We start from the raw sequence: 17,419 nt of genomic DNA on the forward strand, positions 1-17,419 counted from the left end.
CATGCCATTTAACATGGTTAATTGTAACCTATCATTTTTTTAAACATTAATCTTTTTATCTTCCCTCAAAATTGTTATTGTGTATTATTCTGTGTCTTATGGCAAATCTAGGGTGTCCTGGATCAGACTAAATAAATAAATAAATAAAATAAATTTATATATCAGTCGTGTCCATAGTAACAAGGAAATGCACTTTTTATTTTTCCGTAATGTCTGTCTGTCTGTCTGTCTGTCTGTCTGTCTGTCTGTCTGTACACTCATCACGAGAAAACGGCTGAGGATAATTTAATGAAAATCGGTATGCAAAATTGGGGAGTAAGTCTCTACAATGTAGGCCATAAATAATTGTATTCATGCTGAGTGAAATGGTAGTTTAGGGGAAGGCCTAAAATTTAGTTCTCAAATATTTATGTTATTAGTGGTCGTATGTTAATGAAAAGCGGTAGGCAAAGTCGGGGAATAAGTCGCCACAATCTAAGTTATAAATAATTGTATTCAGGCTGAGAAAAATGGAAGTTTATGGGAAGGCCTAAAATTTAGTTCTCAGATATTTATGTTGTTAGTAGTCCTATCTTAATTAAAATCGGTATGAAATTTGGAGAATAAGTCGCTATAATCTAGGATATAAATAATTTTATTCACGTTGATCGAAATGGTAGTTTAGGGGAAGGCCAAAAATGTAATTCTAAAATATTTGTTATTAGTGGCCGTATTGCTAAATACTACGCAACTAAAGTTATATAGTATTAAAATTCAGATCGTTTATGTCTGATACATTGTTACCGTACCGGCTATGATCACAGAGATATTCATGAATTTGGATGTTTGTTACTAAGTCTATATCAGCGCCGAGTCACGAGAAAATGGGTAAACAGAATTTAATGAAAATCGGTATGTTAAGTCGGAGAATAAGGAACTACAGTCTACGCTATCACAGAGTAGAAAGAAAACTAAATGTGAAGGCCTACAATATAGAAAGCTCATAAAATTGATCAACAATACATTGACCATTGTTTGTTGTGATGCACTTTGTGTCTTCTGTTGCCACTCATCTCCGATAGATAAGATTACTGTTGCGTACCGAGTATTTTTAAAATTTGCTTCACGTGGTTACGTCTCTGGCTGTTTTCCAGCAGGGAAGTAAAGAAATGCCATTTCCGTCATCACGCCTGTGATCTTGTGGTTGTTTCTTGGATTGAAGGAAAGAGAGACGTCAAGCTGCCATTCTGCAGGATATTTGCGGAATACCGTTGGAAGTTACAATCATATTTTAATTGCACTAAAGGTGGCTGTTAGTATTTGAACAGTACCGCGGGTTGTAGTCTATTATTCGTATTTCACACAGTAAGTCGTTTCTGCTATTTGATATAATTTTTAATGTACTTCTCTTCTACTTCCCTTTTCTGCTTTAATTTCTTGCCTCTGCCCCCTTCTTTAGGCTTAAGTAAGAACACCATAGGTCATCTTCTTATCTGGTTACCTAGGATTCTCTGCGCCTAAATGTTTCTTATGTTACCGCCTTCTTAAATCCGTAGGTAATATCATCATAATTTAGTGAGGGCATTTCATATTTCAATACATCCACTTAGTATTTACATATTTGTCCTATCCGGCTGGGCTCGCTAATTTCCATTAATGACATCTTTTTTAACTGTGTTACTTCCTTCTTTAATTTCCCTGTATGTATGGGAGTGCTAATCCCGAAACCTGGACACTCTCCTTTGATGAAAGATTCCAAGATGTTCAAATGTATGCGTTTTTGGCCCCAGAAAATATCGAAATATGAAGGCAATTTTAATGACCATGCAGACCTTTCTTTTCGGGGTAACTGCTGGCTAAACGGTAGGTCATATCACAAAATAGAGTGCACAATCGCCTCTCAATTTGGAGAAATCTTCAACTTTGGCAGTATGACCTTTCGTCGTATCTCGATTCCTTATACGTTAGATAGTGCTGCATTGCTTGATTATAATCAAATCACTAACTCGATTGAGACTGGCATTAGGAAAGGCCTTCCTTTATAATGAAAACTCCCCATCTCTATTTGCGAATGGCAGTTGGCAAGTGAGCCTGCCGTTATAGTAGAAATTCCCGAACTCGATTTTGAATTGCAGTAGGAAATGCAACCTGCCATTATCATCAAATCTACCCAACACGCACCTTACATCGCAAACAATGTATGGGGTCCTTCCCGTGTAGTTTCTCCGATTACGCCAGGAGACATGCACTGCGTGTACAGTAATTTACGTAGAAATCCGTTTACAAGGTAGAATACCGTAGCGAAGCACTGGTACATTTGATAGTCTAGGCGTATGTGGTGGAGGCATGTAGTTCAGGATAGGGAGCGACTTAAATAGGGTGCTCTTTGTTCCTGTGATCAAATGTGTGTGCGTATGTACCTGTATTAGTGCATTTAATATTTATGTTATTGTAGCTGTGAAGATATTTAACAACTTTAAGTACTGGCCATATTTACAACTAACTGCCGTACACCCTTCAGTGACGGGTTTATTTTTTTAACGCCATCTAACGGAGATTATTGGTAGCAGAAAATACAGAGCACACCTGAACTACAACTAGAGGCCTACATGTATGTATGTATGTATGTATGTATGTATGTATGTATGTATGTATGTATGTATGTATGTATGTATGTTGGGTATTCATCCCCAAGGCTGGTTTGATCCTCCACAGCTGCGCCAAAAGCTGTCATAAATAGCTTAGGCGTCACTGAAGAGACGTACTAGGGAAATGAGGAGTGAGGTAGTTCCCCGTTGTTTTCCTCACCGATCCAGAAGTTGCTATTATATATCAGTCTGCCAAGCCCACTAAACTTGCATACACCAACCGACCCTATGAGCAACATTTTCACACCATTCATAACAGGGACTGGCTGCATAATGAATGGTTTTACTAGCATCACTCATACCTCAGTCACTTTCATATTGTCGAAGCCAAGGGTGAGACTGAGAGAGGTCAATGAAAGTAATACATTTATTCTACCCCATGCCAGAAGACATAGTGCACTGTAAACACTACACCTCGCCAGCAAAGGCATACATGACGCCCGAATACATAGGCAACCCACCAGACGTTCTGCGAAGCAGTGTTTTATCTTATAGCGGAGTATGAAAGATTACAGAAAACGATTTGTTAATTCGTTACTCACTCACTCACTTCCTTACTTCTTGGCTCTACGGCCCTCTGAGAGCCTTGGTCTCTTTGAAGATAATCGTTCATTCTTCTATATCAATATGGTTATCATTCCTTTGGCTTCTCATAGGGGGATTTTTAGGCGGTGAGGTTGTTAGTCGAACGTTCAACCCCCAACCAGAAGAACCGGGGACTCTTCAAGTAGCGTCACCATACCTTAGCCAAGATGTTCCCGTTTTAAGGCAGCGGGAACTCGCCTTTATCCCTTCCCTTTCCGGGAACAATAAGAGAAAGATCGCCAGCTATGCATTTCACGAGTTTTACTAGAAGCACGGACTTGGTCTTCGTGAATCCCTCAAGACCAAAATACCAATCATTCGTCCTTCTCATTTATCCTGGCTTGGAACCGACGTCTACTAAGGTAAAGTCACCCACACGTGGCTGCTACTACTCAGCAAGGGGTGAGGCCGTCTCTCAGGACAGGGGATGTGGATTGGTGAAGGTTGATTTACGGTGTTGGTGGCCGTGGCCTATACCAAGAATTGTCGTGGCATTCGCCTTAGTGCAGGAGAATGGAAAACAACGAAAGCCATTCTTACGGCAGCTGACGAGACGTTGGGGACCAGGCCACGATACAGCCGCGGACACTCCTTCTCTCCTCGCTTAAGTCGGTCGGAGTGCAGAGCTGTCGGGGCACGGTCCAGCCGTAACCACTTGTGGGCCGACAGTCACTCTGCATCCGCCGACCTGGCTACTTGAAGGCCGTAACCTATTAGTTGTCTTTCTTAATTGCTGTTATGCGTGAGAAAATATATTTATTTCAATTACTATGCACTACGAAATAATAAATTATTTTCGCTAGCACATTGAGAATACGCCGAGACTACGAAAAGATCCCGAGATACGAATCTTAAATGCCTATGGATACGATCTACATCATCCCCTAAGAACCAGTACAGCGTAAGGACAAAATGTAAATTTTATACCAGAAGGATAAAAGTATTAAAACTAAAAAATGCCACTAAGTTCTAGGAATTGGCCTCTTGTAATGAAATAACTAGTAGCTACAAAAGAGCTGTCCTGCAAAAGACCAAACACTACACCTCGCTTTGCCTATCAAACAGTCCAATACACTGACTGACAGTGACAATGCAACACCAAGGAGGAGTGGTTCGAAAGGGATGAAAGTTGGGGAAAAAACAGAGTCGGCACGGAAGAATAATTGATGTTTATTTCGAACCGATATGCAGGTTACACAATGCGCACGGCATCGACTCAGTAGGATGTAGGACCACCGCGAGCGGCGATGCACGCAGAAACACGTCGAGGTACAGAGTCAATAAGAGTGCGGATGGTGTCCTGAGGGATGGTTCTCCATTCTCTGTCAACCATTTGCCACAGTTGGTCGTCCGTACGAGGCTGGGGCAGAGTTTGCAAACGGCGTCCAATGAGATCCCACACGTGTTCGATTGGTGAGAGATCCGGAGAGTACGCTGGCCACAGAAGCATCTGTACACCTCGTAGAGCCTGTTGGGAGATGCGAGCAGTGTGTGGGCGGGCATTATCCTGCTGAAACAGAGCATTGGGCAGCCCCTGAAGGTACGGGAGTGCCACCGGCCGCAGCACATGCTGCACGTAGCGGTGGGCATTTAACGTGCCTTGAATACGCACTAGAGGTGACGTGGAATCATACGCAATAGCGCCCCAAACCATGATGCCGCGTTGTCTAGCGGTAGGGCGCTCCACAGTTACTGCCGGATTTTACCTTTCTCCACGCCGACGCCACACTCGTCTGCGGTGACTATCACTGACAGAACAGAAGCATGACTCATCGGAGAACACGACGTTCCGCCATTCCCTCATCCAAGTCGCTCTAGCCCGGCACCATGCCAGGCGTGCACGTCTATGCTGTGGAGTCAATGGTAGTCTTCTGAGCGGTCGCCGGGAGTGCAGGCCTCCTTCAACCAATCGACGGGAAATTGTTCTGGTCGATATTGGAACAGTCAGGGTGTCTTGCACATGCTGAAGAATGGCGGTTGACGTGGCGTGCGGGGCTGCCACCGCTTGGCGGCGGATGCGCCGATCCTCGCGTGCTGACGTCACTCGGGCTGCGCCTGGACCCCTCGCACGTGCCACATGTCCCTGCGCCAACCATCTTCGCCACAGGCGCTGCACCGTGGACACATCCCTATGAGTATCGGCTGCGATTTGACGAAGCGATCAACCTGCCCTTCTCAGCCCGACCACCATACCCCTCGTAAAGTCGTCTGTCTGCTGGAAATGCCTCCGTTGACGGCGGCCTGGCATTCTTAGCTATACACGTGTCCTGTGGCACACGACAACACGTTCTACAATGACTGTCGGCTGAGAAATCACGGTACGAAGTGGGCCATTCGCCAACGCCGTGTCCCATTTATCGTTCGCTACGTGCGCAGCACAGCGGCGCATTTCACATCATGAGCATACCTCAGTGACGTCAGTCTACCCTGCAATTGGCATAAAGTTCTGACCACTCCTTTTTGGTGTTGCATTTGCTCTGTCAGTCAGTGTATATTTTCGCCACATTGACAAAAGACTAACACGAACTCGAGCACTTCGATAACCTGATCTAAATGTGTATTTCATACCTACTACAGTGATAATACCTCCCACTCTCATCGCAAGCTCATCTAGATTACAAACAATGTCCCATCGTTCTCTGAGGATGTGCATTTCCAAAGAGTTCGGATAAGGGTTGTAGAAGGTTACTTTATTTTACCGTTTTCGAGCTGAGTACAGAACCTTTTAATGTCTGAGTTTTCTGGTTTATTGAAAGCTCCGCCGATATTAAGGTACTTTGATTACCGAACATAAGTTAATTAAAACAAACCAAAGTGATCTCCATACAGGCCATGAAGGCCATGGGAGAGGTGGAAGGTAAAGGCTTCCACTATCCGTAACCTCGGCATTTGATGAGGTAGAATGATTAGCTCTACCCCCCGGCCACCTTCCCCCCAACCAGGATTTTTTTTGCTAGTGTTTTACGTCGCACCGACACAGATAGGTCTTATGGCGATGATGGGATTGGAAAGGCCTAGGAGTTGGAAGGATGCGGCCGTGACCTTAATTAAGGTACAGCCCCAGCATTTGCCTGGTGTGAAAACCCCCCAGGAATTAACCTGGTACTATTTTTTGGTGTAGGCTGAGTGAACCTCAGGGTCATGTGCATCTCCGAAAGTGGAAATGTCCTTTCATTCATTTTTCGAATTCCTCACGGGAACCGAATCCACGTCCTTCCGAGAGTACCGACACATGCCTTTACCCCCTCGGCCAGACAGCCCCTAAATAAATGCACAAAAATAACAAAATAATAACGCAGAACAATGAAAAATGACTAAAACAAGAAACATATCTAAATAATTGCTAAAAATGCCAAAATATTGAGGCAAAATTAAAAAATTACCTGAAAGTAAAAATGGCAAAAAAGGACAAAGAAAATACTTAAGTCCGCCTCCGTGATGTAGTGGTTAGTGTGATTACCTGCCACCCCCTGGAGGGTAGGGTTTGATTCCCGGCTCTGCCACGAAATTTGAAAAGTGGTACGAAGGCTGGAACGGGCTCCCTTCAGCCTCCGGAGGTCAACTGAGTAGAAGGGAGTTCGATTCCCACCTCAGCCATCCTCGAAGTGGTTTCCCACTTCTTCTCCAGGCAAATGGCACGATGGTGCCTAACTGAAGGCCACGGTTGCTTCCTTCCCTCTTCCCTGTCTATCCCTTCCAATCTTCCCATCCCCCCTCCCACAAAGCCCCTGTTCGGCATAGCAGGTGAGACCGTCTGAGCGAGGTACTGGTCCTGCTTCCCAGTTGTATCCCCACCAAATGTCGCACGCTCCAGAACACTGCCCTAGAGGCGGTAGACGTTGAATCCGTTCTCGTGGGAAAAACCAACCTGGATGGTTAATTGATTAAATAATAATAATAATAATAATAATAATAATAATAATAATAATAATAATAATAATAATAATAATAATAATCCTTATACCAAGCGAGTTGACCGTGCAGTTAGGGGCACGCAGCTGTGAGCTTGCGTCCGGAAGATAGTGGGTTCGAACCCAGCTGTCGGCAACCCTGAAGATTGTTTTCCGTGGTCTCCCGTTTTCACACCTGGCAAATGATGGGGCTGCACCTGCATTAAGGTCACTGTCGCTTCCTTCCCACTCCTAGCTCTTCCCTATCCTTTCGTCGCCATAAGACCTATGTGTGTCTGGTATGACGTATAGCAACTTGTAAAAAAGAGAGTTACATGATCAGGCACCCTATCCTTTGGGATGTATTAAGGAAACTTAGATTATGGTAAAGAGATATCGTCAAAGGCTAAGGCAGTAAGCCTAGACAGAAAATCAGGCTGATGAGAAGCCTCATTAAGAAGGCACATTATTCGCCTTACCTTTAAATAGGATAGTAACTTGTTCAGGGGTACTCACAAGCTTCACACATTACCACCATATGGATATCAAGGATGTCGACAAAGGCTAATTGCATCCTTTTGCTGTTCATATTAAAGTTATAGTAAATATAAATGTTAAGTTTTTATTTCATTTTCATGGATCAGCTAACCTCTGAGAATAATTTGAAAACAAACGAGTAAATTCTAATTACCTTTATAACGGAAAGACGCACAAAACAATATAATCACTGTATAGTACAGTTTTGTTTACAATTTTACTAGACAAGAAATATCTGGCAACTGCTCGATCTCCTTCCGCCCGATTTCCATGCTCATCAGTACCTCAGTTACTAGTGACCGACTGACCCCGGCCCGCTGTGAGGAAGAGTTCATCCAGATGTGATATCAGTTTGTGGGGGAATACCGGGAAACCCGAGGCCTTCAATGCTTTTCTGGATTTAGCCACGCTGCAGCTCATGTCAACAGTTCATGAGAAGACGTCGTCATCACGTAGAAGTCGTGTGTGTTTTCTTTAAGGTCGGAGTGACCCACGAAAAACATTTTGCCGGGCTGAGTAGCGCAGACGGTTGAGGCTCGCATCGCATAGCCAAGTTCGACATATTCAGTTCTCACACCATGGAATCCCATGGATGGTGATTGACTCTGACTACTGGTATACAGGTTCCAGTTTTTGTTTTGGTAAAGTTTCTATTCGAGTTTAGTGCCAGTTGGTAATAGTAATGACTTCATGGCAGTGGCGTATCCTGGAATCTCCACCGAGGCATGCAACTAGTAACCATGCAGTATCACAATGTATTAAGTAAATTTCAATTCTACTCGCCCTAATTACATGTAGGTGAACTCGAGCTAAACAGTTTTACTGTAAGTTTCTGTATTGGACGTGAGTACACAATTCTTGTTTTATGTTTTTAAATTTGCCAGGGAAGGTAGAGGTCTCCCGGCTTTAACTATTTGAATCTTTTCATCAAACGAACGGCCAGTAAATGACTTTTCAAACTGATTTACAATTATATCCGTTTTAGACTCATCCATCGTTAATACCACATATGCGCAAAATATAATAAAACACCGAAAACGATGAATAGCATAGGAACAGCACACACAGAATTAACTCACTAAGCAGCAAAGCACACAATGAATGAACTCACTAGTTAGCTACAACTCAAGCACTGGAGATAAGTCACCCCAGTGGCACTGGTCAGTTTCGTCACGTTAAGTTCTCGCTTGCGGGTAATCTGTGAGTCCCGTTCGCTGTAAACTTGGACATGCCGACTTTCTCCAAGTTGCTAACAGATGGCAGAGGGTAGCACGTGTATGGGGTGATAAAGTCTGACCAAGTTTCAATTGCAGTGACATCATTCGGAGGGTTACAGAACTATGTCTGCCACCGAATGCAATTTTAAGTCTGAATGCCTTACATCCTTAACTCCTTCATTTGCTCTCTCTTTCTTTCTAGAGTGGAATAGATGGCGAGACTACACCAACACCACACGTAGTCAAGCAACGGAACTAGTACAGCTGCGCGGAACTTTTGAACTTCTGAGGGCCCGGGGAAAGAGCGTGAAAAGCTCTATCAAATTAAAACAAAATTCGAAAATCACTTTCGACCTAAGTGCAGTTTCGGAAAAACAGCCTAAAATCGCCTGTTTCTTTACTCGTTCTCTTTTTTTATTCAAATCCTAGCCAAATTAACTTATTTACATCATTCTTCCTGTAATGTGTTCCTTGGTTCAATACCCCCCAGGCATTTTTCGATTTTTTGAAAAAAATGTCCACACCGAATGTAGTTATAAGGGCTGAAAAGTGAAACTCTGCATTGACTCACATTAGCGCTCGTAGTGGTAGAAAAAGGCAAACAGCTAATCTAATTGACCGGATAACGACGATTAACAAAAGGATTGTAATTTTTAGAAATAAATAAAGAATACATTCGCATACTTTATTCTATTTTATTTACCTAAAATTCGTAGCTCATATCCCCAGGATGTTTTCCTTGCTGAAGGGCTAGAACTGTGGATTTTTTGTGAGTGCGGTTGGACTCAGGTTCGTTAAGTGGATTTATGCCTTAGTTGTCCACATGCGGTAATTGATTTATTTTATGATGTGAAATTTGTTTTATTCACGTAATGTAACATCATAACTTACAAAATTTACGTAAATATGCATCTTCAGGTCATCAACAAGTCACGATCATTCGTGACTACCATGGAATATTTATTCACATCGAAAGAGCTTTCCTCTCAGTTAAATTAAATCCAATGCTTCTATTGAGCATATTTGATACTTTAATATTAAATTAATTATTACGGACCTGAAGATTAATCTCCTAATTTATTAATTGATTAATGTAATCTTTTGAAATAGATTTAACTTTCTCGAATCATGTTAGATGTTTAGTAATTTTTTCTTTGACACTGATTTGCGGCCATCCTTTCACATTTTAGTGACATTGGTCACCAGTGTTAGCTTTTGTTGCGAGTGACACAATTTATTTGTGCTGTGATATGACGCAATCCTGGTCGTCAATTATCATAGATTGGATTTAAGAGCATTTAGACTCAAATTAGAAACACATTTGACTCCACCAAATGTTAGACATTATGTTAGCAATGGTTAGAGTTAGATTGCAGGTTAGTTCGAAACAGTTAAGCGTCATTCGATGATTATCTGGTACCCCGTTGGCGATTTTAATCATTGGACAGGCTTACTAAAAACGAAGTTTGGCAATACAATGTTCTGGAGACTGAACCTTCACACGTAGACAACTTAAGCTACAGTTAACTTGAAACCTTAGTTAGTTTTCAGGTTCGTGTGTTCTTGCTTTTTAATGATAGAACATTAATAAACTTCAGCATTATGAAGCCAGTAACGAAGCCAGACAAATGTATTGGTAATAGATAACTCCATGGCATTTTATGTGATATCGTCATGATTTCTCGAGTCGATATGACCTGACTTTCTATAATTTGTGTTTACATTTTTCAAAGTTTAATCTTGTGTTTTGGGAAATAAATGTCACTCTCGTAAATCTTTCTTTCATTTCACGCAGTTGATATATTTCTCTCTACCTTGCCAATCAGAAGACGATGTGACTACACCGAACAGCAACCACCCCTGAAACAAGATGATTTCATGAGTGCAGACTCACGACACTTGAGTCTTGGTATCATTTTGGCAGGGGTACAGTAGTAAGGTGTCAGTTGATAACAAGACACTTTAGGGAGCATACTCAAATTGAAACTTAGGTTCTTACATTTTTCTTGAATATACACTTCATCTGTCTTTTTCTTCCTCATAAACTTCGGCGTCTTCATCAGTCTGAAGTCTTAGATTTTCTTCTTTATCTAAAGCGCAATCATTCTGAAGCAGCTCATTATTCATCCATACTTCTCCAAAGTATTATGATAGTAATTTTGGCATATCGCGTACTTTGGTGGTTGGTTTCAGGAGAACACCTCTCTTTAAAATATGTGGTATATTGTGTTTCAATCGTATAGAAAGTTTCAGTAGTGTGACATGAAAAAAAAAAAAACATGAACATCTCTTTATTGCCCACCCTAGTATCCACCATCGGCTTACAGGCAATAAAGACAACAAAACACACAGAAACAAAACAAAACTTTAAGCAAACAATATCTAATCTATGTCTCTTAAAACTACATACCCTAACTAATTTGGTGGGGCAGCCCAGACGGACCCCCATACCATGGGCTGCGCCATCCTACCCTAAACTAACAAAGTCTACTATATTTCTCTTAAAACTACTTAACTCTATAAAACAACTTATTCCATACTTAAAATAATTTGGTGGTGCTGCAGAGGTGGATAGCCGGATCATAAGCTGCACCACCCTTCACTAAAACTAAAAATTCTACTCCCTACAACTAATTAACAAAAGAAAAAAGAGACACCTGACTGATCGCGGTATCCCCTGATAATGAGGGAACCCCTTCCCGCCATGATACCGCTCTCAGCCACACCCGTGGGTCAGATGTCATCCCCACCTAAACCTCTATGACAATGTGTTTCCCTCCCATTCTTTGCGTGGCGAATCGCCGAGGCGCAGTAGTGTGACATGCGGAGTGAGAGTAAACGTGGAAACTTGTACATACGCACGGATCATTATCTCTGTCGCCATCATTTCCCTTCCCTCCCCTCCTCTTCCCTGTAGCACGGTAGCGGCTTGCGCGTGGCATAGCATAGTTCGTCAATCTGAATTGCGCGCCCGGGAGTAACATCATTTTCTCGAAAAGAAAAATTGTCCACACCAATCCGATTCACCGTCGTGAAGGGAATAAATGACTTTTTTGTCGATATAGTTCTGGTACACCCTTCATGCAAATGTAAATAATGTGTGTACGTAATCTTCAGTTTTCAGCTCTACCAGAGTGTTTTATATTCCCTGATGTTTCATCTGGGGCACATGCATCGCACAAGTGATACACATGCTTTTGGGTAAAAATGAAATTATCTCATAGAAACACAGGAAAACTTGAGCAGCCTTGTATATGCCAAATGTAATTCTGAATCACGCCCATTTTATTGTCTCATCTCATAGGAGCTTAATCTCCTATAAATAGTATGTGATAATGCAAAACTCTGCAATTACAGAAAGTACATACTTTCCTTTATAGAATCCATTATAAGAAATTCACATTCAAAGCTGTTTACTACAGTCATTTGACTGATAAGCGCTTACACTAGAGAAGGTGGAGAAAACACTAAATTTTGGCAACCAGTCAAAATCAAACTCGCTGTAGTTTATGAATCATACGAATCGGTTCATAAAAAAAGGGCTTCAGTCCAGTTCAGCTAATTGTTGGGAAATCAAGAAAAACTCTCTGGACATTTTACTATCACAATAGAAATGTACAAAATTGTTACCTTCAAATAGAGAATGCATATTAGGATTCCTTTCAAAATATTCAATGAATTTATCATCAGTAGTTGAATTATACAGATGGTTTAAATCTTGTGGACTGATGACCTTTCTTTATAAAAGTGGTTTACCACTTTTTATATCATAATAGAAATGTAAAAATTGTTACCTTCAAATAGAGAATGCATATTAGGAATCCTCTAAACATATTTAATGAATTTATCATCAGGAGTTGAATTATACAGATTTTTTAAATCTTGTAGACTGATGACCTTACTGTGTAAAAGGGGTTTACAACTGAAGAGCTTTATATAAACACCCAAAGTTTCCATACATCCTTTTATTTTTCACAGAAAAATGTTGGAATATTATAATATAAGAAAGTTCTTAGTCTCAGGATGAAGAATAGTTACGGAAATGAGAACAAAATGTTCCGTCTCCTCCTCTAAATATCGCCTAGCGCCTCTATGGGAATTTCGTAAAAGTAGTGTTCCAGTCCGGACCGATGCCTTTCCTTTACAAAACGCTGACTTTCCAATTACAATATCACAGTGAATGAGATTCAAGATGAGAAATTCACTGTCAATTCAATTTCTAAAGAAAATGTGACTGGTGCCCTTTCTTTATGAACCAATGCATTACGTCTTAAAGTGATTCTTTGGAATGTTGCTTTTTTGCTGGCATGTACTTTAATAATTAAATATAAATGTGTAGCGTTTTAACGGCTCCTAAGGTAGAGAATACATAAATAGAACCTGTGACAATAAAGTTCGGTGAATAGTCCTGTACTATCAACATAGATGAACAATGCACGACAGTGACCTTACTGTCAATCGAAATAGTCCCCTCCCATAACTATGCACTGCTGAGATCGGCGATACATGTCCTGGATACTTTGCAAGAAGGCTTCCTTTGGGATGGTGTTCAAAACGTCGTTCCCTCAGGTAGAAATTCCTTGTGGATAATGCTTTGACTATCGAAAAAGGTGATGAGCATCGTTTTGATGCATGACTTTTCGGCTCTGACCTTTTTTCCGACGAGGGGATCCCGGAGAACGCCATTCCATGCTTTGCCGTTTCGTTTCAGGATCGTACCTACGACACCAGGTTTCATCCTCAGTGACGATACAGTTCAAGAAATTTTGTTTCGCATCCGCCGTTTCGACAAAATCCTGTGAGGCCTCCAAACGTGCCTGCTTCTGATCGTCAGTCAAGTGATGTGGCACATGACGAGAACACGTTTTCCTCTTCCCTAACTTCTGGGTAACGATTTGTCCCACGGATTCACGGTTAATCTGCAGTTCATCCGCTATCAAGCGCACAGTTAATCGGCGATCGTTCGTGATTAATGTCCTCACCTTCTCGATGTTTTCGTCACTGACGGCGGTCGCCAGTCTTCCGCTACGGGGATTGTTAGAAACACTTTCCCGGCCTCCTCGGAAACGGGCGAACCACTCGTACACACACTTCAAGGACAGTGCTTGATCTTCATAAACACGTGCCAGCATTGCATGCGTTTCTTCTGGTGTCTTGCCAAGCTTAAAACAAAACTGTACATTGATCTTTTGGTCGTTCATGTTCCTGTTCGCAGTTCAGAACTAACGCACTAAACACGCACTGTGTCAAACAGGTCTTACACGGCACACACACGATGTTCAACTAAACAACGTTGGGAGCAGGTGGTCAAAACCTGCTGCTATACAGGTGCAGCGTTGCGTGTCGCCAGTGTTGCCAGATTGACCGTGCTGACTTCATTCACAGAACTTTATTGTCACAGGTTGTAGTTTACATGCATTATGCCAAAGGAGAAAAGACTATAAAGGAGTGTAGATTGCAGAAGAATACCTGTACACCTCTATAGACACCTCAGTCATACACAGCTTACCAGACCGTCCCTAAGTACACGCTATCCTTTACACGGTTCAATGACAATAAAACCGAACTCTTGAAATTCTGGCTACCTTCATCTTAAGCCTGTTGTACACGATCAAATTTTTGTCAAATTCAAGACTTTACAGGAATTTTCAGTACTTCGCTTGCAATACTTGTCAAGTCTTGAAAAGTCTTCAAAAGTCTTGAAAGCGAATTAGAACATGTTCTAATCAATCAAAGAATGACCTAGTCTTTGACAGAATTGACCAATGGAATTCGAGCATTAACGGTGCGTGCTATGCCGCTAAGCATGCTGGGATTGCCAGGACGGGAATCAAAAAAACAAATGTGGCTGTCTTCATGACCGAGAGATGTTGCATGTTGATTAATTGCTAAGTGTGAGACATATCAATGGACTCCGTACAGTACCAAAATACAATGAATAAAACGGCAGCGTACGAGGAGACTGCAAGATAAATATATCCAGGAAGTGGGCAGCTTTTATGTTTATTACCATGCCTTTGCTAGCGGGACCTAGTGTTTACAGTGCACTGTGTCTTCTGGTATGGGCTAGAGCAATGTTGTTCCTGTCTCAGTCTTATCCTTGGCTTTGACAATATGAAAGTGACTGAGGTATGAGCGATGCTAGTAATGCCAATCCTTATGCAGCCCGTCCCTGCTATGAATGGTGTGAAAATTTTGCACATAGGGTCGGTTGGTGCATGCATTTCAGTGGGCTTGGCAGACTGATATGTAATAGCAACTTCTGGCTCGGTGAAGACACCAACGGGAAACTATCTCACTCCTCATTTCCCTAGTACTCCTCTTCAGTGATGCCTAGGCCATCTATGACAGCTGATGGCAGAGCTGTTGAAGATCCAACCAGCCTTAGGGCTGAGGACTGAACATACACACACCGTATGGGAAATGAAATAGCGTATGGCTTTTAGTGCTGAGAGTGTTCGAGATAAAGCTCGGCTCACCAGATGCAAGTTTTTGATTTGACTCCCGTAGGCGACCTGCGCATCGTGATGAGGATGAAATGATGATGAAGACGACACATACACCCAGCCCCAGTGTCAGCCGAATTAACCAATTATGGTCAAAATTCCCGACCCTGCCGGGAATCGAACCCAGGTCCCCTGTGACCGAAGGCCAGCTAGCTAACCATTTAGCCATATAGCCGAACATCGTATGGTAACCTATAAGTAATCACTGTCAGCAATGATCGATTGATGATGATCTTCGTATATTATTATTATTATTATTATTATTATTATTATTATTATTATTATTATTATTATTATTATTATGGAATTCCTAATATGTTTTCATGTAATAAGATATGAATGTACAAACGAGAGTAATGAAGGATAAGGATAAGATGGATAAGAGGCTGCGTATCCTAGATTAATGAATATAATTACTAGTAGGTTCAAAATAATTTCACCGAGCTCGATAGCTGCAGTCACTTAAGTGCGGCCAGTATCCAGTATTCGGGAGATAGTAGGTTCGAATCCCACTGTCGGCAGCCCTGAAGATGGTTTTCCATGGTTTCCCACTTTCACACCAGGCAAATGCTGGGGCTGTACCTTAATTAAGGCCACGGCCGCTTCCTTCCCACTCCTAGCCCTTCCCTGTCACATCGTCGCCATAAGACCTATCTATGTCGGTGCGACGTAAAGCAACTAGAAAAAAATTAAATGTAATAATATATAAATTGTTGTATTGTCATGGCATTATATTCTATTCATAATTCAGCCGTTAAGTAAGGCATGTTGTAAATGGTAAGACACGTGCCACAAAAGTAAGCATACATGTTTCCCTAGACAAAATAAATTACCGGTATATGTAATGTAGTAATAGTCAAATAACTATAAGAGGTAAATGTAATGCATGAATCAAACTTTAATGAATTGCAATAAAAGAGTGCTCTCTGCCCAGTTTCAGGCGATGTATTCTATTCTATTCTAAGTAAGATATGAATGTCCGTCGCACTGCTGTCATTTTTATTCAGTTAATGTGAGTAAATTTAATATAACATAACCACCGCAAATAACGTTATGGCAGTAAACACATTTCATAAATTATGTTGAAGATAACCACATTAATATTTTCCCCATGGAAATTATGGTTTAGTGCGCGTTTCTGTTCTTTTTAAGAATTTATCTCACTAATAGTTCGAGAACCACAACTGCGATTTACCTTTCCTCCATGTTAAAACAAAATGCTATCAAACCTTGTCAAACCTTTACAAATCTTTTAAACAATCTTTGACAAAATTTGATAACTTTTCTTGTGAAGTATTGAACTGAAAGAAAAAAATTGATGATGTACAACAGGCATTATACCTAAAAGTATTCTTTGTTTCTCAGAAGGATAATGGGCGACTGTTAAACCGCAATGCTGTAGCCTACTATGACAGCAAACACTGGATTAAGAAGGTAAATATGTATTACCGTACCGCTTATTTGAACTGATTGGCCCAGTGGGACGTCCTTGAGCGCCCCGCTCGCGCTGCCTTGCTGCTGTTCCTTGGTGAAGATCATGGTAGACTGGTGGTAGAAGCTACCTCTTCAGCGACCTTCTCGCTCACAGACTTCATCGAGCCTTATCACCACCTTCGTAGAGGGGTCTCAGTGACCTTGTATAACTAGAGTATAGCAAGAGGCACGTTCGGGTATTTTATCAGTGGCAGATCTTGGGATTCAGTGGTGGAGCTTTTGACAGATAGCGATAGCGCGAAAATGTATGGTTGTACGATACGTCGAGAACACTGAACATAGAATATATATATATTTTTTTGCTAGTTGCTTTACGTCGCACCGACACAGATAGGTCTTATGGCGACGATGGGACAGGGAAGGGCTAGGAGTGGGAAGGAAGCGGCCGTGGCCTTAATTAAGGTACAGCCCCAGCATTTGCCTGGTATGAAAATGGGAAACCACGGAAAACCATTTTCAGGGCTGCCGACAGTGGGGTTCGAACCTTCTATCTCCCGAATACTGGACATAGAAACTACTTCTACAGTCACCGCAATTCGCCGCTTCCTGGAATATCAGATTTT

General features: G+C 41.7%; 1 protein-coding gene across 1 annotated transcript in view; it reads right to left on the bottom strand.

The window, feature by feature from the left end:
- Nucleotides 1–16,940, bottom strand: part of LOC136873694 (peptidoglycan-recognition protein LE) — a 65,198-nt gene extending 48,258 nt beyond the window's left edge. The window contains exon 1 of the mRNA XM_067146822.2: nucleotides 16,817–16,940. Within this exon, the coding sequence (XP_067002923.2) occupies nucleotides 16,817–16,901 (85 nt within the window). The 5' untranslated portion in view covers nucleotides 16,902–16,940. The remainder of the gene's footprint in view (nucleotides 1–16,816) is intronic.
- Nucleotides 16,941–17,419: the final 479 nt, after the last annotated feature.

The sequence above is a fragment of the Anabrus simplex genome, chromosome 5, assembly GCF_040414725.1.
Source record: "Anabrus simplex isolate iqAnaSimp1 chromosome 5, ASM4041472v1, whole genome shotgun sequence".
NCBI lineage: Eukaryota > Metazoa > Arthropoda > Insecta > Orthoptera > Tettigoniidae > Anabrus > Anabrus simplex.